This window comes from Acanthopagrus latus, chromosome 4 (assembly GCF_904848185.1).
Source record: "Acanthopagrus latus isolate v.2019 chromosome 4, fAcaLat1.1, whole genome shotgun sequence".
NCBI classification, from domain to species: Eukaryota; Metazoa; Chordata; class Actinopteri; order Spariformes; family Sparidae; genus Acanthopagrus; species Acanthopagrus latus.
The window spans coordinates 26,317,352-26,339,338 of NC_051042.1; the positions used below are offsets into that span (position 1 = coordinate 26,317,352).

General features: G+C 43.1%; 1 protein-coding gene across 11 annotated transcripts in view; it reads right to left on the reverse strand.

The window, feature by feature from the left end:
• The window catches only part of kif26ba (kinesin family member 26Ba), a 91,686-nt gene that overhangs the window by 46,517 nt on the left and 23,182 nt on the right, over positions 1-21,987 (reverse strand). For all 11 annotated transcript variants that reach the window (XM_037095102.1, XM_037095105.1, XM_037095100.1 and 8 more), the window contains 2 exons: positions 13,037-13,750; positions 2,084-2,277 (listed from right to left, as the gene is read on the reverse strand). In XM_037095102.1, coding sequence (XP_036950997.1) covers positions 2,084-2,277; positions 13,037-13,750 — 908 coding nt within the window. The remainder of the gene's footprint in view (positions 1-2,083; positions 2,278-13,036; positions 13,751-21,987) is intronic.

The window sequence follows — 21,987 nt, forward strand, 5'->3', positions numbered from 1 at the left end:
AAAGGTGACAGAGTGTACATTGCTAATTAAACTGAAACCCAACACACGCACCCACACACACACACACACACACACACACACACACACAATGACGGGAAAAAGCAGACAAATTGTGCATGTTAAGTTTTTAGCTGCGAACAAAACAGAACACACTGATTTTAAGGTACGGATTACACATTGAGCTTCAGTAATTATACAGCCTGACACAGGAGAGAAAGACTGACAGCTAGACACACACACACACTCTCAAACGTTGAAACACACACACATGCCTGCACACATATCCACAGACAGTGAGACCTGCACCATTAAACCAACCATGCTCTTTCACTTGAAAGGTTAATGCTAATAAATCAGCCTGTAGACAGCTGGCTGTATGTTTGCAGTGTCAACCAGATGTGTGTATGTGCGTGTGTGTTTGTGTAAGATGGCCTTGTTACCTGACAGTTCAGGGGGTCAGAGAAAGAAAGCTAAAGACAGAGGGTGTTCGTGCACATGTGTTCGTGTGCGCGCCCATATAATTTACGAGATGCGCCCGGTCACAGGCGCTCTGAGAGACGGACAGCACTGTTGTCTGCTGCAGTGAAGCGCGTCACTCATAGAGAGCACAAAGGCAAACACACATTGCATTAGCTGCAGATTTTGAGAACAGGCGCTCATTCGCAAAAGGCAAGAATGTGCACAACAGGGAGAAGAGAGGGGAGACGTATGAAAGTCATCCGTATCATTTAAAATGTGATTTAAAGCAGCTCATTAGATACAACATCTCAGTAATACTTCAGACACTGTGACACACTCATAGTCTTGTGTTATCCATGAATAATTTACTCATTCATTTTCAGCCTGCCATGTTTATTCATCAATAATTTACCCGTATTACCCGTGTCTTATTTATGTCGCGTCGCTCTGCATTTCTCTAGATTTGATTACACAGCTCATCGACGACTGCTGACTGCATAGATTTATTGATAAACACAACAAAAGTACGCTTATGCGCAATAATATAATAATGCTCCATTTTCCCACCATCGTCATGTTTCAACATCTTACATTACAGTTCATTCTTCCAGTTGTATTAGATAACTTTAGAGATGTCAGCATGACAGTCAGAACTTGGCATGTCTGGCCTAAAGCCCCAGGATTAACTAAACCCCGAATTAATTAAACCCAGGATTAACTAAACCCCAAGGATTAACCTTCCACAAATGAAGTAAAATGCATTTATAATCCTTGTTATTACTGAAATTACCATGTTCAACATCCTCTGTAATACTGATTCTTCTAGTCCCTATAATGCTGCTAAATCCTGAAAATGTAATCCCAGTGGGATTAAACAAAATACAGTACCACTGTGTTAATATCAGCATTGTATGATTCATTGGCCTTCATATTGTCTATAGAGCTCAAGTGACTTTATGAGCCTTCTTCACATTTGGAATCAAAATGCATCCAATCACAAGTGGTTGTGTCACGTGACACAACGTCTTCTTTAGTGTTGCTAGAGGGCACTTTAAAATCACAATTTAGGATACAGCTAAGTTTTCAGGGATCGTACTGATGTTCTGACCGATCACGATGACTGCTCATCAAGCGGAGAGAGTGTGGGGATCCTCTCCTCTCCTACGGTAGCTCACACTCTCTCACTGTGTGTAGAGATGCACCTCTTGACCTTCCGCTTGAATTCAGAGATTGTGTCACTTTCTGCCATTTCACTTACTTCATTTTGTTGCTAAAGCCAGAAATAATACTCTTCTCTGTCCATCAGTTTGATCAACCATTATTCAAGTGCACAGTCTATAAAATTACAGTTCCTGTTCTTCAACTGCTTCTTTGATTTGACATTTATCCTCAACGCTAAACTAAATTCTGGCCTTTTATATGAAAACCAGGTAATTGTGGACATGTTTAGAGTCTTTATAGTGAATTGTGGGTCAGGGACAGAGACATGCATAAAACTTCAGGGTGACTGAGATTTATGAGAAAACGGATTTCTACACCTGAATATACACAGAGTTGTATACATTTGGCCCCAGGTGTGTATGGTGCGTTCTGAATGCACAGTTCTGATCGTACTGCACCTTACCTGGCAAAGAAGGAGGCGGCAGCGGAGGTGGCGGTGGTGGGGGGGGGTGCTGTTGTGGTCGCGGCCGGAGTGTGAGACGGAGAGTTTGTGTGCGACGGTGATGAGTTTGTGTGTGAAGGAGAGTGTGTGTTGTAGCGGTTCAGGGCGGCCTCGGTCAAGCCTTCTCTGGAAGCCTCAGAGACCATCTGGGAGATCTGATGAGAGACAGAGAGATTCAAAGCGTTTATTAGTGAAATCACGTGACATGATTTCTGCGACAGAAACATTCGACTTCTATCACCCCTCCTTTTTTTCTTATTTCCACCAGGACAGCTGTTACAGGAGGATTGTTCTGATGATTATCCTTTTATTGTGCTAAATGTCCTTCAAGACAAACACACACACACACACACACACACACACACACACACACAGTATGTATGTGTAGCATGTAATATGCTGCAGTATATCTCTTCCTTTGTCTTTCCCACACCCATTTGATTTCCTGCTGAGGAATATAAATCATTAATTAGTGTATTCTGATGGGTTTTTGGCCTTCAAAATATATTTCTAAAAACTTGTAGCACATTAAAATACTCCCTTTCTGTCTTGATATTAGTATTTATTAGTTGAAATAAACACAACCTTTCAAGAAGAAATGATTAACAGAACCAAAGGTTGTTTTTAATATATGTTACCCATGAAAAATGAGTATTACGGCATGTTCTGTTCACAGATAACAGAATATGTGAAAATATGTTCATTTCAAGAGTGTGTGCGTGTGTGTGCATGCGTGTGTGTGTTTTGGCAGACTGTCAGAAGATAAGCTCTCCAGTGCTCACAGTGAACCAGCAGCAGAATGTTGTCTGGGTCCCTATTAGACAGAAACTAATAAACAAACACACCCTCCTGTCTTTTCCTTCACCCTCCTCTTCGCTTCCATCTCACTCTCTCCACTCGTTTATATTATTGCCTCTAACCAATTCAATTTCATCCTCTCCGTCCCTTTGCTCTGCCATCTTAAGCTATTCACATTCGTCCTTTATTATTGGATCATCCTTCCTGGCATTTGTCCTTTATTAGATCATATGCAGGGTTGAGAGGACAGTGAGGACGGAGAGAGAGAGACTTTTGAACTTTAAGAAATGAAAATGACTTTATCATCAGATTTACTGCAACAACTTGTGTTGCCGTTATTTCACAGTTAATAGTGTTGATATAGACAGGTAATTTGGAGACAGAAAGAAAGAAAGAAAGAAAGAAAGAAAGAAAGAAAGAAAGTCCCTTGGCAGACTTGAGCAATCCAATTATATGGAATGTGCCTTAACCACTGGGTCACTGGATGCCCCCCATCTATCTACATGTGACAGCATAGGAATCTGACAGCGTAACCAAAAATGTAAAATCTTGTATGTTTCCATGGTGCAACCATTTACAATAGAAAGCACATTTCAGCATTTCCTGTCCAACAACTCCTATCTTGTCCTCTTGTCCATATGAACAAAGATGTAAACGTTTGGTCGCTCACATACGGTGTGTGTATTTGTGTGTCTTTGTTATGTATGGTGTCTGCCGATGACAATCTAAGCCTGTTTGTGGGTTGTGTTTGGAGTTAGATTCATACGATGCTTGAAACACACACACATAGAGAAACACACATATATAACACAAACATCTGCTTCGTGTAAGTGTGTGTTGTGTAACTTTGTCGCTAAGTGCAGATGTGTGTATTGGTGTGTGGCGTGAGTGTGTGTGTGTGTGTGTGTGTGTGTGTGTGTGTGTTTGTAGCCAACCCATTTGTGAAATAGATATGGATTATTGATTATAGTTCTTTATGTGCTGCCGGCAGCCCGACAGCAGAGCACCTATATCATTACCTCACTAAAGCCCGTGTGAGAGTAAATCTGCGAGCATGTATATCTATTGTGAGAATGTCCACGCGTATGTCCGCACCTCTCTGCACCTGTGTGTATCTGTGTGTAAATCAGCTGCATTGTGCGCACATTTACTGCTGAGGGCTCCTGAGGTCCAAGCACGCAACCCAGCGCCTTGATAAATCACCTATTGTAAATGAGATGCCTCTGTAGTTTATAAACCATTCTACCTGTGCATTTACATTTATTTCCAATGCGCCAGCGTAGCTTGTTGCCCCTGTGTTACTAAAGCAGTCATGAACATATGGAGTAAAGGTTCAGCGAGCTACATGGAATACCTGTGCATTTGTGCTGGTTACTCATTCATCCTGATAATGGGAAGAGGGACAACTACCTGCACAGTGAAGGAGAGGGTTATTATGCGAGCTGAAAAGTGGAGGTGGTTGAATAATATGTGGAGGCTGGTTGAACAGACCACAGGGGCTGAATAGATTATAGACTATAGAGACAGCACATCATATTCCAAAAAACACACCACAACATGTAACCAAGGGCTGAAATGCAAATCAAATAAATCTGAAATCTGGAAATGTGTAAAGAGCACTGGTAGCAGTTGTGTACTCGATCTTGTTGAGTGATTATTCAGGCACGATAGTCACTTTTTGGCTCCAAACAGCTGTTAATGCCGATAACAACAGATTGATATCATTCCTCTAACAGCCAACTTCCAAGTCTTAATGAAATTTGCTAAAACACAGAAAGAAATAATTTAGGAGTCATTAAGCAAGACACAAGTCATAACATCGCTAAAAGCATTTGACAGGGAATCCGCAAGCCCTCTTGAACGTGCTATCTGCAGGAGCAACACTTTCACCAAGAAAAGCAAAACATTTTCAAGCATTTTAGCAGAGATTATTATGAACAAAATGCACTTTGAACACACGACATCTTGACAGGATTCCACAAATTTTTTTTTCCAGCTGGTGGCTTTTGCCTGTCTCTTACAGGTTTTGTAGCTTTAAGTTTTTCGGTGTCTTTACCCAAATGGTAGTGCATCCCACCGTACAGCAGCTCTTAGGCTTTTTGTCTGTTGTTTGCTAGCAGGCTGAAATGAGAAGGAGATGTAGCACCAAATTCAACACACACCAAAACCCCAAAAGTGCAAACAACAGAAAACAGCAACAAAAGTCAGACAAATGAAAAACACCAAAGTAAAACAAAATCTAAGGACAAACTACGAGGAACAAATCAGGAACAACGGGAACACACGAGGACCTGGAAACAGGCACAGGAGACGCATGGATGAAAACAGACGAACCAACAAAGAGTAACAACACAGGCTTAAATACAAAAACTGAATTAACAAGGGGATGAGGCAGAGAGATGCTGGGGACAGGACAGTGAGGCTGAGGAGGAGCACAGGAACACAGGAGGGGAACCAGAACACTGAGAACACAGATGAGCAGGAAGTAGAACGTGACAACAAGAAACGCGAGGAAGTAACTGCAAAATAAAGCAGGAAATCAAAAAAAGTCCCAAACCATGACAGCAGACACCTCCATGCAATAAGAAATTAAAAGTGATATATTGTTTTCCCCATTTCTCTCATCCAGTCTCTACATTTTGCTCGGCTGCACCATCTATTGTCACCAAAAAAGTGCACCAGTCATATCCTCATCGGTTTCGGACTAACTTGAGATTTGAAAAAGGTTTCCTGGGCTTCTCTCTAACAGGAACAGTGCTGATGGAAAGCTGCGCTTCATGCATCTCATTAAACCAGTCTCATTAGCTCTTTGTCTGAAGTGCACTGAGAACAAAGATGTATAGCGTGATAATTTTAATTTAAAACAACATTCCTGCATGTTCATCTGGGCTAATGCATTTACGTGGTTGGCACTTCGGGTAATGTAGTCATTGAAAATTTTAAAAAAAAAGATGGTTTTGTTGTTTCAGTTTGTCGGTCCCACTCAGATTCTCCCAGAGGATATAAAGGCTGAGTTGCTGTCTCCACATTTCAACATAAATTAGGTTAAATTACACTGGATGAAACGTTAATGATCCCTATGAGGATATTAGGTCATCGCAGCTAGAGAGGAAAGGGATGTAGATAATACCAGGACACAGAAAGTACTGAGGATGATATAACAGGCAAATATGTTCCAAATAATGCAGCAAATCAATAAAAACAGGGAATCTGACGTGTTTTCACAGAACACCTGTTTGTGAGATTGTATCCGTCATCGTTGGACTTTGATGAATGTGATAGCAGATTTCTCCAGGAAGACTGGATAAAGAAAAACACTTACACACTTATTCTGTCACTCTCACTCTTCCTCTTTCTCAGACTGCAGAACTTACCAACATCGACTCTTCCGCCGCTCAGAAAAAAAAGGTAAAAGCTGCCGCATTCATCTTCATTACAATGCACACACCATTTCCCCAGCATCCACCTCACTCATCTGTCTCTCTTACACATATTTTATTTCTCCATCCTTTTCCAACCACATGCCACGGGCAGCTGACGCAGAAAATGCACGTTAAAAATGTTAGATTTGTATGAGGGGGGAATGGAAAAAGAGGCTCGCTGTGTATGTGTGTGGTCCGGCCTGCTTTTATCAGGCGGCTGGACACAATCTGTAAAACAATCTAAATGCATACTGCAACGGAGTGGAGGAAGAGAGGGAGAGACACACAAAAATAAGTGAATGAGTGAGTGATCGAGTGAGTGTTTATTTATTCTTCATTACAGATTCGCCGAACCAAGGAGAGAGTGTATGAGACAGAGAGGGAAGGAAACGACAGCAAGTAAGTGCAGAAGACTCAGAAAAAAAAAAAAGTCATGACAAGTAGACAATACACATAATGAAATGAAATGTCGGGAGAGTGAAGAAAGTAAATAAAGTAAATGATTTATTTTATATTATTACATTACTTAAAGTAAATATTATATATACAGTATATATAGAGAGAGCAACAGTGAGGCTGAGGAGGGTGCATTTTGAATGTACGATGCTCCGTATCAGCATGCATGAAGTATATTGTATAATCAAATCAGAAACAGCCTGAAGGCATGAAAAGACAAACAATAGAAGAGAAAACAATGACAGGAAGAAAATGACTTTCATGCACATTCACTTTGCAGTACGGATGACTTTATGGAATATTAACGATAATAAAGCATGCTCACTCCTGATGAGCAGGTCGAGAGCAGATCTGGGTTCAGATCAAACCACCAACCCTCAGATGAGTGGACGACCTGCTCTACCCCCCAAGACACTGCCACTGCTTTCTAGTGAAGGGACTCAAGGGGACCTTTGCTGGATTAATTAATGGATCACACTTTTTGGGGGGGCTTGTCAACTTCTATTTCAGCTAATGAGACGAGAGACTGTTCTGTGATCACTGCTGGCTGTTGAGCCGCTGGGTGGTCAGAGTACTCAGTTGATTCAGAACTGCACTGCAAACTGTCGGCTCTTGGTAGACAGTATTTTCAAAAAAAGGTATCAAAAACATCGAGGCAGAGGTATGATCGTTTAATTCCTTCCCAAAAAAAACTGGCGCCTAAATAACCCATAATGCAACACGACAGCCCTGTCTGGAGCCACACCTGGCTTTCTTTATACATATTCTTCTAAAGATGCAGTGGTGCCTGTAAACATGCTCTGATATGTAAAATTGATGGAGTTCCCCTTTTAGGGTCATGCTCTGGGCTGCCACAGTTGTGGGTAGCCGAATAAGGGTGGGGCAAGCGCTGGTCTCTCACATTCCCCACCCAGATTTATCCTGCAGGGAATTGAACCGGCGACCTTCTGGTCACAAGCCTCTCTAACCTTTAGACCATGACCGCAGCCTAATTAATCCTGAAGGATATCCAGCTAAGTCTGACTGTGTTTGGCACAACAAACGGAAACACTGTAAATGAGGAAAGCTAATCTAACCATTGTTGATATTAGTACACACACACACACACACACACACACACACACACACACACACGTACACACACGCTGCACGGCATAAACCTGTTCTCAATTAGCTGCTTGAAGGACAGAGTGAGGGCAGAGAGACAATGTTAGGTTTGTTTTCTCATGCCAGAGAGAGACGAGGAGTGAGAGAGAGACCACTCTTGTCTACACATCACCAATTATATAAGCCAAACAATACGAGAGCAGTTCACACAAACCTGATTATACCTGATTTATCTTTAGAGTTTCTCTCAATAAGCAATGTCAAATGTGACGCAGTTCGGTGTGTTACAAATGGACTGACGGGTTTCTGTGTTGTTTCTTTGAGCAGATTAAAGGACCAAACACCACAGAGCTCACTGCTGTCTGACTTCACCCACTGGCTTTGAAACCTTGACCTTTACTTTACATTCACCAGCAACTTGGTCTGTTACTGAACCCTGAACATCAACATCTGTCAACCTGCTGGATCCTTAACTAGAACTAATAGAGTGTTTGTCTGAAAATGCAGACCAACATTTCCACCTCTGCTAAGCCACTTAGATCCATGGCCCCTTATGATGTGCATTTGAGCGTCTGTGGCCTTCACTGACTCACTGCTCCCAGTGTGGTACCTGAGAGATTCACACTCGGTCCGCTACAATCCGTCTTCCCTGTTCTGACTGAATCAGCAGTTTCCATTTGTCCCAGGCTTCTTGCGGGACTAAAAAGAAAAGTCCTAATAAATATGAGATGTGGAGGCTGTCACCGCTTAGATTGCTGACCCTGCAGGATTTTAATGTCAGCTACACTGGAGGCAGACGAGTTGCTCCGGCTCTGTCTGCCTCTGCGTCTTTCCTTTCTTCTCTTGTTGTGCTACGACTGAAGGTGACTTTAATGGGGATTTTACTCACCAAAAATAATTAAATCACCTAGGAAAATGTCAGTGTTGCTGTTGGTAGTGTTTGTCAAGACTAAGCCGACATTTCTCATGGAACCAACTTGGATTCTTGGAGCTGGATTTAAACTTCAAGACCACCTGTGATGGTGAAAATCAAGTCTTAACTTCGTGAACCTATCCATATGGTGTTTTTAATGACAGAAGACATACGAGTGAAACAAGCAGCCGGTGCCACGTCTGACCATCTCTGCTGTGGGATTGCAGTGTACCGTTGACCATATCAGAAAACACTGATCCAGGGTTTTATCCGTCATAAACCAAAGGAGCCAATGCTGTCAGCCTGTGAGGTTAGGCATTACATTTCATCAGTGTAACACAGTTGGGAAAGCAATCGAGGGGAAGTCAGGTGTGCCAGCTAATTATTTGTATTTTTGCAAAGTAAGTAACCTTCTTTCAACAACTGGAAGAGACATGTTCATTTTTCAGCTGCAAACTTGAAAAAGGAGATAGTGAGCATTCATTTGAGACCAAAGGATCTGAAAACTCTTGAAAAATGGCTGCAGTGTATTTGGAGCATCATGATGTTTTTCCAAACTTCAGGCACCTATTTTCCAGAGCCAAGATGCCCCCAGATATATTTTATAAGAGGGGGGCTGAGGGGGCTAGGTGGTCAAAATTGGCTGACTGGCTATGCATTTCTTGTTTTCACCTTGTTTGCATTATATCCTTCGATCTGATATTTGACATTAGGTACTATTTATTTGCAGTAAATAAGTACCTAATGTTAAATATCAGATTGAAGGTTATAATGCATATGCAGCTCACTAGGGGAAGCAGGACACTTGCAAATGAAGCAGGCACTCGCAAATGGGGGTGGCCCAAAAATTACATCTGGGGAATCATGACCCCCCATTGGTAGTGCTGCTGTTCCAGAGTACTGTTTGACTGAGAAGTGGATTTGTCACAAAATAATGCTGAATCCTGAAGCTCCTCCACCCATTTCTCCTTGGGAGGGTCTACGGGAGGACAACACATTTTTTCTTGTGTTGACTGGCAACTTGGCAAACGTTAGCCTGCCTATTACAAAGTTACAAATGCTGACAGGACATTTTTATATATGAAGGTGTAGAAAGTTATGTGGTATGTGAGCACAGCCACCAGTATTTTATGTAAGCAGTCTCTCCTTGCACGTTTGTTTCCTCTTCGCTGAAGAACTTCAGCATTTTGGAGGAGATTTCTCATTTGGTCGGATTAAATCATCCGCCTTTGTGCGACCTCCTGAAGGCTCCGCTGATGCCAGAACATCAATAATAGCAGTCTCTTGTGTTTTTTGGTTTTTCTTTTGCTGTATAGCAGTAAAGCAGATCTCAAACTAGAAGCACTGCAGCACAGCGGTTGCTCGTCATCTCAGCAATGCATCTGCATGCACTGATGTCTCTGTCTCTTATTCTTATCCTCTTACTTTAAACTCATCTCTCTACCTCTCTCTACATTTTTCTCTAATTTCTCCTCATTTCCTCCTTTCTACTTCCATTCCCGTTTTTTGATCACCTCTCTCCTCTCAGCTCCTCCCCTTTTTCACTTCCCCTCTCAGGGGTGAGTCTAAACGAGGGTGATTTATTATCCTGCTCTGTTTTCTCCTTTCCTGCTGAAACACCATTACTGTCAGAGTCGCTGCGAGAACACTCAGAATCACTAACACCCACCAACACCAGACACTGACTCAAACACTGAGCACAGAACTACAGCACGGTGGGACTTTCATTACACGCACCTGCAATCATGGACACAGCATTTGTACACACAGGACACTCTGAAACACACTCTTGCACACTGATATAGATGCTGTATGTAGACAAATTCAAACACAAATACAAGCAGCACCATCGTTCTCAGGGTTAGTGTGGTCAGAAAATGAATGTTGTGGACCAACTCCACGGACCAGCTTACGCATTTCCACTTTCCACAGAGATGGGCGAGAATACATAACATGCCTAATTTATTTCTGACCAGCAGGACAAGATAGCAAAACCGTTCCAGAGATGGTACAAAGTAATTTCCACCTACGACTCCATATCTCTGCATCTGAGTCAAGTCATGGGCTGAATAGAGAGAGATCTGGAGCTGCGAAGACAGACGAGGGAGTGAATATGAAACAGACAAAGTGTGCGAAAGATGGGAGAAATAATGGGGAGGAAGGAAAGAAAGAGGCATGAGCAATAAGTAGAGAGGGTGTGTGTGTGTGTGTGTGTGAGCGAGAGATAGAGAGAGCGAGTGAATGAGGGTGAAAGAGTGAAGGGGTACTGGGGGTGTGTGACATAGAATCCCCAGAGTCTTAATTATCACTGTATGAATTATTACATCTGTAGAACACGTTCATACACACATGTTAACGCACACACACATGCGCGCGCACACACACACATATATACACACACACACATACGCGCACGCACACACACACACACACACACACACACACACCTCTGGATCTCCCCCAGAGTCTCAGCTCTCCTGCCTCCCTCCATACACCTCTAGACCACGCGTCACCTGAGGCGTTCTCTCCCTCCCACCATCTTCCTCTCTTGTCGCTCCTTCTCTTCCTGTCTACCTCCTAAAAAAACGCCTTTATTATTTTCATGTTCACTTTGCATCGCCTCAACAAAATACCTCATGTCCTGACTCGATTCCAGTCAGAGAGTATATTTGCTTCCCTCTTGATAAGAGATGGTTATCAAATCCAAGAAGTCGATTACTGTGTCCTCATGGGGAGCTCTTTTGGGGGAAAATAAACTTCATAGCCTCCTCTGTGCAATTTGAGATTATAATTGACACCCACAAGCAATACTAAGTGGCTCAAATGAAGTACAATAAATGTTGTATAAAGCACTCCAGACTATGAGGCAGAGTTTGTCCTTGATGGTCTGGACATGATGTCTGGTTCTTTTGAAAGCGGGGCTTTTCAAAGTCCAACACTGTGGGCCGCATTCTAATTTTGATTTGGGCGGTCATCATAATACTTTGGATGTAAAGATAATTATCACTGGATTACTATGATACAGAGAACAACTAAAAAATGTGAGAATTCTCAGGCTGACAAGCATATTTGTCAAAGATTTCAAAGCAATTACATGGATGTATAGTGATAATAAACACTGGAGCACTCAGAGTTTTAAATAACCTTAAATTACACTCACTTAACCTCATACTTAGGCCTCACACTCTATTCACCAAGTTAAAAAGCTTAAGGAAAACTCACCTTTTTGTAGATTTCCCAAAACTTTACAGTGTCTGCCGTTTGTGTCATTTCTTGTTTTGCCGTCACAGTTGAGGAGGAGGACATGGAGGACACGCTGCAGTTCTAAAAGTGCAGTTTGCTACTCAACCCATACTGTGGATACTTTTCTGTTCCAGAAGTTTCATGTTTCTCTCTCTCTTATAAATGATAGTTGGGTTTTATATTTAAATGGCTTGAAGTACGTGTTGACAGGGGCGTCTTTTGACACGAGGGCATGGGACGCCGGCCAGAATTGGACTCTAAGCTAAACGCCACGCAAATAATTACTGGCTGCACCTGTTTGGACGAATGCCACTCGAGGATATTTGCTCCGGGGATTTTGAAACTGGACCAACAGCAGCTCGTTTGGGGACTTTCTCTTACAAGACAAAAAATAGCTCAGTGAAATGTGTCTGAAGCTATTTTAGGTGAGAAATAAACCTTGAACTGCTGAATCTGTCTTAAATCAGAGTCGGCACTGCGAGTGGGCAATGCGACGTCCCGTCTTTCGAAACACACTGCTGCCCTACCAGAATGTATCACACGGATGCCTGCATGGACCGTAAATAGGAAGCTTGTCTACCTTGCAGCCTTTGTTCTCTAAGATGTGTCCTTGTCTTAGTAAGGACACACTGACACGCACACATGGCAACTCACAGACACCCACTTTGCCTTGGTTAGATTCTGCAAAGACTGACTTTGTAAGAGCTGAACAAAGAAGTAAGAAAGCGGCGAGCAAAAGAGACATAATGGAAGTAATTAAATGAACACAGAGAGAAGAAGAACGGAGCCTATATGTTAATGTAGAACACATTATCTCGGAAGACAGGTATTGTTAGTGGCTAATACAAAAAAAGGTCATGTCACAGTATGTATATGATATGTGCTTGTGTGGGAAGTACCTATACAGTTTTTCAGGTGTGATTGCAAGGCACACACACACACACTGACACACACAAACATGTACAGGTAGCTTACCTGGTACGGATAGAGTGTAACTCCTCCATTAGTTCTGTTCAGGTGCTGATGGGCCTGCAGAGCTGCTGCACTCAGTACTGCTCCACCCCCGTTATTACTGCTGTTAGCACCGTTATTGCCAGGGCTGCTTACTCCAGTCACTGGTTGCTGTTGGGCACCAGCTTTTCCTGAACTGGGCGACCCATTCCTCCTGTCCACCCCACCTCCCAGCCCCAGGGAGCTGGGCTTGGACCCCAGTCTGTGCCCTGGGCCTTGAGGTTGTGCGTTTGTGGCAGCGCTGCTGGACGTTTGCCCTGCTGAGGGACTCCCATGGCCGGTGTTGGATGGTCCGTGGCTCGGGCTGGGCGTTGGGGTCTGGCTTGGGCTCGGGGAAGGTGACTGGGAGGACTGGTGAGGAGGATGTGAAATGGCGGCAGCAGCCGAGGAGGAAGAAGAAGGGAGGAAAGGCGGAGGCCAATCTCGAGATCCAGCTCCAGATGCTCCCATTGGACCCGGAGGTCCTTGAGATCCATATCGTCCGATCAGGGCTGTCGGGGAAGAAGTGGGAGACAAGTCCCACTGGTCGAGAGTGAGGACCATGCGCACAGCTTCCTGTTTGAGCTGAGTGAGGTGAGTGGCGCAGACATCACAGCGGCTGTCGCGTTCGTTCCACGCCCGCCGGGAACTGTTTGGCACCTGGAGCTTATCGTGAAGGAGGAGAGAGAAGGACGGATCCTGTAGGGAGAGAGAGAGAGACGGAGAGAAAAAATGGGATTAGGTTTGGTGTCTGGAGGAATAAACAGGAAGCTAAATGAAGCAGGAACAGCATGTCTGGAGCTGGACTGGACTGAGAATGTAACTGAAGGAAGAACTTGGAGGAGAGGAGGGGAGAAGAAATGATAAGCATGTCGCACAAATCATGACTATGAATATTTATGGAAAAGCCAAGAAACATCGTAGCCTGGGGGAAGATATGTAGAGAGGCATGCACACCAAGAGAAGGATATGTAAGAGCAAGCACACACACACACACACACACACACACACACTGTAGACTAATACCAAAGGTCGAAAGGGTGAAAGTGTCACAAAAGCTGGCAGCGAGGAGAGTCCTCTAATACAGAAATGACAGCCTCTTGCCTCCAGCCTTCCTCTCCCTTCTCTCGTTGTCAGCATGAATTTTGCCACAGAGCAGCTTGACATTATGTTCACCTTTGCATCATCTGTAAAGCATCTCAGTGCCATAAACACTGAAAATAACAGGGATAAAACAGCAGCCACTTTTTTTCTCCATACAAGAGGTTAATTCCTTGACTTTTTAATTTTAGGCGATGAGAAATTACCAGATTTTATCTCTTTATCCGTAAAAAGGTAATGAAATCTACACGATGCAGAGGGAGCGGCACGGGCATGCTTCACAAAGAGGTTCAAAATATCAAATAGCGAGTCTTTGAAAATGTCAGACACGCGTTAAATCACATCCTTGTTGTTGTAATTACATGTATTGACATCTAAGCTAAATGAAACTGCGCTCAGCAAGTAAACAGTCCCTGACAATTTGAGTATTTTCATCTTCTCAATTTTAAAAAAACCCATTTTTCTATTCTTCTGGAGCTGAAATTGGTGAGGCGCACCACAAAGTGCTAAGAACAACAAAAACAAAACACCACATTGGTTTCAGACATGGGCTCTCTTTAAGCGCAATGACAAGTTCAAGGCAGTAGATCTGGAGCACACAGACTGTGTGGGCGCCTTTAAGCACCCTCGCTATTTCGGTTCATGTTTGTGCAGTGGCGGAAAGTGCAAAAGGGCTCTGTGAAGTGGAATATAAATCTGAGGGCATGGCGATCACTGGTCTCAGCACTGTGAAAGCACAGAGCCTATAACGGTGATGCATGACAACAACAGCTCAACAGCTAAAGATGCGACTCCTCCAGGAAATCCAATTGTTGTCCGGACGGCAATAACTGGTCACCTTGGGTCGTGAAATGTGACATCACAGCGATGGCAAAACAAGAAACCGGTGCTCTGCTTTTGTCTATAAATTTTTCATGATCAACTTTAATAAGGCTCGGGATTTAGATGTTGTTCAAGAATATCTTTACTTGTGTTAGGCCAAGACTTTTCTTTCCTTATGTTGGGCCACTGTATGTGTTTTTTTTCATCCTTCACCCTGCATTGTGACAGTGTGTGCGTGCGTGTGTGTGAACAATCAGTGTGCTTTCTTGAGAGCGGAAATCCGGATATTTGTCCAATTTGTTTTGCGCAGTTATCTGTGCCTGTGTGCATGAGCGAATGTGCACGTACAGGTATGTGTTATGTGTGTGTGCGTGTACGTGCGCACATGTTTTTTCCCAGACTAATTGGAGCCACTCGCACCGAGCAAATCCACCTTAAATCTCCTGCCACGACTCTCTGGTCCAAATATCAAAGTTAACGAGCAAAACACACGCACACCCCGATACACATCTGTGTCTAAACCTTGCCTGACCCCGCTGAAAATATTCTTTCTAATTTTATCTGAACTATTAGACACGTTATCTGACAAAGGGTCGTTAAATAGAAACCGTTTTTCCTTATAAAAGTCTGGCTTTGCTCAAGGTTCTGTCTTGATGGTGGGATTAAAATCGGCCGAGCGTGACGCTTTGAGCTAATTGTTAGCTAAGTGTAGGTGTATTGCCAGTGTTATTATCAGAGAGTGTACATCCACGGAGCTGGAGCCCCTTTAATCCAACAAAACATCTGTGGTAGGTGGTGCCAACTCTCTTAATAACTGTAATTACCTTCCCGCTCACATCCAGCCCACCTCTTCCGTAACACTAAAGTCAGGTATCTGTGTAGGCCGTCGTCCTTCTCTGCACAAGTGGTAGTTACAGCAAACCGGGTGCACGTTCGCACGTAAAAACCATCTCGTGCTAATCCAGCCTTTTCCGAACATGTGCCGTCTCCACAAGAATGAAATGCGGTACTTATCTAATGCTAATCGGTGCACATTCATCCACACAGATGACATGAAATATTTTCTCTGAAACAGCTTGATCCTGAATGACTGCTATCACCATCTGCATTGCAAAACAGAGCCATTACAATCAGACTCCTTCAAAAATGTTATCCTGGTTGATATAGCACATTTGCAGCCGCATTTTCTATCCAGTTGACTTCACAACAGAAACACTGATGTGTGAGTATCAGAATAGTGAGCGCACAAAGAAAATTCACCAATTAATTACACATGTTGATCCAAACTAAGTCAGTCAAAAGCATCACTACGTTTCAGATACCACATGTTTACAGCAACAAAATTTCCGTTAATTATACACTGGAAAGTATCAAATCTGTGAAAAAAACATGGCACAGATGAAACGAGGTCAGAGAAATTCAACTGGTCTTCAACATGTGGCTGTTACAGCATTCTCTCCTGCATCGAATCAACCACATGACTGGGGGCAAAAGCAGGCGGCACAGCACAAGACGAGGCTGGGAACAGCCACCGAGCAACCTGTCACTGTTAAGCAAGCGTTATCCTAGAGTTATCCCCGGCAGACAGTCCAGAACTAATGTTGGTCGAAAAAAAGGATTGTAGTAGTGCAATATTTTGCCAATTAGGCAGATGCAGAGGGAAACATTTCCAAAAGATGCTTAAGAATGGTGAACAAAAAAAATGGCTAAACATTTAAAAGACTGGCACTCTTAGCTCTTCATATAATCGAGAGAAGGATATGTTGCATTAATATAATTATTTTCCCACAGAGGTGATTTTCCTCCAAAGTTGAGCCCTGGGTGGTAAATCTGAATGGTAGGCAAAATATTCTGCTCCTGTGTTCCAGGTTGCAAGTTGCATAAATGTAGGCAACCTGTCAAATTGTGTTTTTGGTCCAAATGGTTTATTTTATAGCCTCCCAACTGATGAGCAACTAAAAGATGATGGATTGAGAAAATCTAGAGGCACATTTGGCCATTATTCATGGTAAAACAACATATGTGATAACTCAACTTCCTCGCAAACATTACAGTTTGATTACATCCTGTGTGTTGATATTTCTTAATTAAATTAAATTAAACACATTTCCTAATTATTTGCTAACTATTGGCTGTTATCATATATGTGGTTATACCTTGAAATATGGTTCAATATCCCTCTGGAATAAACTATCCACTGTCTTTACTACTGCTAACCAATGAGGAAACAGTGACATGATAACAATTTTGTCAGATTGCCTATGTTTATATGACCCGCACCCTAGATCACAGCAGTATAGCATTTGAGCTTTTCACCCTGAGTGTGATGTCAGTGGAAAATGGCCGCTGCATGAAGCCGGTCTAAGAAAAATACACAAGCAAGTGGCTCATGATGCTGCAATGTGATTCTAGTCAGCTCTGAAAGTTTCTCCTGACCAAGCTACTGAAACATTAGCATTAAAATTAATGTTAACGTTCAACTAGCATAGCACAGCTAACGTTAGCCGGCTAGCCTGCTCATTGGTTAGTTGACATTACTGACACTGAGTTAATCATGTTGTAGGAAGCGACAGTCATGGTTAACCAACATAATGTCACGTGTGTTCAAAATGAGTTTGACTTGGTCCTCATCATCTTGTCAGCAACAACAAGCTATTTGCTGAAAGCATTACTGTCCCACATACGACAATTTTCTCCTATCTAGCATCAGGAGAGAACCATCTTTGTACTAGCATTGTATTAAAGTTTGGAATTCGGCTATCATGTCATAATTATTCCAAAACAGCAACAACATCACTCTTATTATCACACTTTTATTTGAATATCTCAGCACAACATGCGAGGAAGGAGGCTGTGCATGCACGGTATTAATCAAAGTGATGGGTGGGCACGCCGCGGTTAGTGAAGCTAAATCAATACACGAGTTATGGAGATGCAGCATTTGTATGTGTGCCCAATCAATAGGCACGTGATGGGCACAGGTAATCTATCAGCTGATTTAGACAATCGGACATTAATATAGAGAGACGGATGATTGATGGAGGAGACGGAAAACATGGAGGGACGTGTGTAAATAAGGAGTGACTGACAGGTAGTGCGGCATGTGTATAAGAACAAGCAGATTTCTTGCTAAATGAAATCGTTATTTGTCATGTTCTACATTGACAAAACAGCTTAGCAACGATCAAAAAAATAATATATTAAAATTTTCACCCAAAGCCGACCTAACTGTGGACTGCCTGGATCTGTGTGTGTGGTCAGCCTCCTTGGTGGCCTATCTACTAATGTAATGAGAGCCTGTTAGCAAAAAAAAACAGTGAGTGAATGTAACACACTGTCTGGTACACACAAATATGCCTCTATTACCTTTCCCCAATCAATACACTGTCTGTGTTCTGTGTGTGTGTGTGTGTGTGTGATTGTGTGTCTTCACAAAACAACATTTCATCTAATGGTAAAATGCGCCCTCTCAATGTGAGAGCTGCCCGCCAGGCTATGTCAACAAACCACAAGACCACAAGATACACACACATTCACGCACACATGCATGGCAGGAGCTCCTTGGCGAGCATCTGAGCTGTGTGTGTGCGTGTGTGTGTGTGTGTGGATAAAGGCTACCTTGTTACTCAAACTAAGTAGCATGGCGAATAGGACGGTGTTTTAAAACACATACATACTGTACACACGTGCAGGCAGGCATACACACACACATATTCCTGGATGGCATGAGACGCTACACACACAAACACACACACACACGCTCTAGGCTACATAATAAGGTGCTAGTGTCTCTCTCTCTCTCTCTCTCTCTCTCTCTCTCTCTCTCTCTCTCTCTCTATCATACACACACACACACACACACACACACATAATCTAAACATGTTTTCGGATTGACACGCATTAGACTAGGCCAACTGGAGGAGAGGAGGCTGAGGTGGAGGCAGACTCAGAATACAGTTGACTATTCATGACTGCATTTATTCAGTTTTTCTCTGTATGTTCAATAATCCTGCTTAGCCACAGGGTTATGACACATTTTCTGCTGGGTAGAAAAATGTTGTATTTTCACACAAGACTGACCAAATCTTTTTGCACACAGTACACTTCAGCTATTAGATGTATTTTATGTTGGATCAGGCGTTTCCTCAGGTTAAACCCGTGTAACAGAGCCCCAAAAGTCCTACTGAAATAGTGAGAGAACAGCCAAAACATTCACTTTGGAGTCGTCAGAGGAAAGAAACCGAGCGCGAACAAGCACCAACAAGTGCTATAAAACAGCATTATAAATTCTGTGTGAAGGGCCACTCGGCGGTTGTGTCTCAGGCTTTGTTTCTGTTCGTTTTAGGGGTGGCATGAATGGAGCTCTTATTTGTGGCTGAGAACAATGGATTTTGCTAATTTGCTGTCGGCTTTAATTGAGTGTACCTGCACAGTGAATCATCTATTGTTGAGATACAGTCCAATTCACTTCTAGGTTTTGTGCTGTTGGCTTTGAGTGTTTCTGTGCTTTAAAAGCCTGTAGAGGTACAGGTGAATTTAGTTATTGTGCTGTTGGCTGCCCTGGATGGTGCCCATGTCCAGCAACCCAATGTCTCATAATGTGTAGGGATTTAGAGGGACGCAGTATGTTTAGTCGTACAATGGTAGAAACGTGGCGCAGCTGTGACACAGAAAGGTGAATAGGTGACAAGTGCACTGTGCTGCCAAAGAGATGTTATGGATCTTTTCTGCAACGTTCAGTGAAGAGTTCAGTAAATAGTATTAAAAAGTTTGCAATCAGTGCAAGAGAGCAGAGTCTACTTTCACTGGCTGTCCATGTCAGTTGTTATAAAGAATGTGTTGGAGAGAGATAAAAAATAAACCACAGTGAAGAACCTGTGAAGCTTTCCTTCAATCAATGCCAAATAGAAGTCCTGCTTTTCCTGTTTGGAGAGACTTGGACGAGTCAGATCCCTGCCCAAAAATTTGAGGAAAAAGGAACATTTAATCTCTCTTGGCCTCTTTCGACCCCCTTGTATCTCCCTGTCACACACACTCACACACTGGCACAGCAGACAGGCAACCAGAGGAGCAATAAAGTGGACACGGTGTACAGTCCTTGGGATGAGGGCTCAGTCGTTCCAAATTAGCTGAGATTTGGGGAGCAGCCAAGCTGCCAGATTGAAAAAATGAAAAATAAGAAAAAAAATAAGAAAAGGGGAGCCATGTTTTGAAGAAGAGGGAGTGAAGGAGGTCTGAGAGAGAACACTTCTTGAATACACACACACACATCCATGTAATGCCATTAACACTCTTGTACAGGGTATGTATAACATGCACACACACACACGCACAGATACCGTCTTTCTCTCTTTGTGCCCTCTCTTTGACCCCATCGAATTTTTTCTTACCATTAATGCTTCTATTTTGATATTTCCAGCTCATCTTTCAGCAGACCAGCTCAACTCTGAGTTTGTTTACATTCCCCTGGTCCACAGACACACACGCACACACACACACACACACACACACACACACACACACACACACACACACACACACACACACTCTTTCTCCCATTAGTGTGGTTTTATATTGCCAGACAAACTACAGTTCAGTCCAGGAAAAACAATCTTAAGAAGTTTCATATGAAAATCTGAGTGTAAGCAATTTTATTTTCCCAAGTCTTCCACAGTATCACATTCACACTCGTGTTATTAGTGTCATTACACCATTATACTAAGGTCATGGTTAAGTAACAGCGTCTCGTCGTGAACCTTTATATTTCCTCCCTCTCTCTCTGTTCTGTCATCGCATCTCTCCTCCAGGCTTCTCCTCACCTCTGAGTTCATCAGTATTCTGTGAGTGACTCAATCTCTCTCAGCGGCACAGATAGTCTATGAGTGTGTGTGATTCATTTCCTCCTACAGGGGCAGACGAACACCGCCTCAGCTCTACTCGGCGATGGATGGAGTGAGTGACAGAACGGAGAGAAAGGAGGGAGACAGAGACGAACTGAACAGTGACCTCAGCGACTGTTAGTGTGTTGACAATCAGTGTGTAGCTGTGACTGTGTGTGTGTGTTTGTGTGTGTGTGTAGACTGAACACAGAAGGATGCTATTACTGAGATTTGATTAGAAAAGACAGCTCAGTCCAGTTTGTCTCTTACTGTGTGTGTGTGTCTGAGAGAGAGAGAGAACGAGAGAGAGAGGGAGAGAGAGCACACAGGAGGTAAAGAGTTCAGGAGAATGTGCTGTTGGACACAACAAGACTTACACACACACACACACGCACACACACACACACACACTCTGTCCACCACTGACTGGATACAAGCCGACAATTTGACACTGAGCTGTGCAATTGCTTTGCACCTCCATTAAAATTATCCCTATTTTTTAAAACCGTTGTCATTCCCTGGTTCGACTACTATATTTAGAACTGTATGATTGCATGACACTCTGAAATAAGAAAAAAGAAGAAGAAAATGGCAGATCAGAGAGAAAGGAACTGCGGTGACAGACGACGGCCTAATTCCTCACCGAACACAGGGAAGGAAGGAGAGAAGAGGAGGAGCACGTCCTCAGTCAGTTAGTGCCAGAATGACACTGGTTTATGTGTGTGTGTGTGTGTGTGTGTGTGTGTGTGTGTGTGTGTGTGTGTGTGTGTGTGTAATCAGTTCCAGACGAGTGACCAAGGAAGGTAAATCTTTCCTCCCCCCATACTCATTTACCTCCCCTCATCTCTCCCCTCATTCATTCCCCCCACTATTTGATCCTGTACACACAATCCGTAACACATACACACACCTACACACACACATACATTTCTCAGCAGGTCTGGGATCAGTGAATCCATGCAGAAGAGGTGCAGACGGTCGCTTGCACCTGCTCTGACAGGGCACACACACACACACACACAGGAGAAGGGCAGGAGTGAGTGTGTGACAGAATGATAAAAGAACGATGAAGAATGATAAAATGGAAGCCAACAGAAAGACACTGAGAAGAAAATACTATAAATTGTGTGTGTG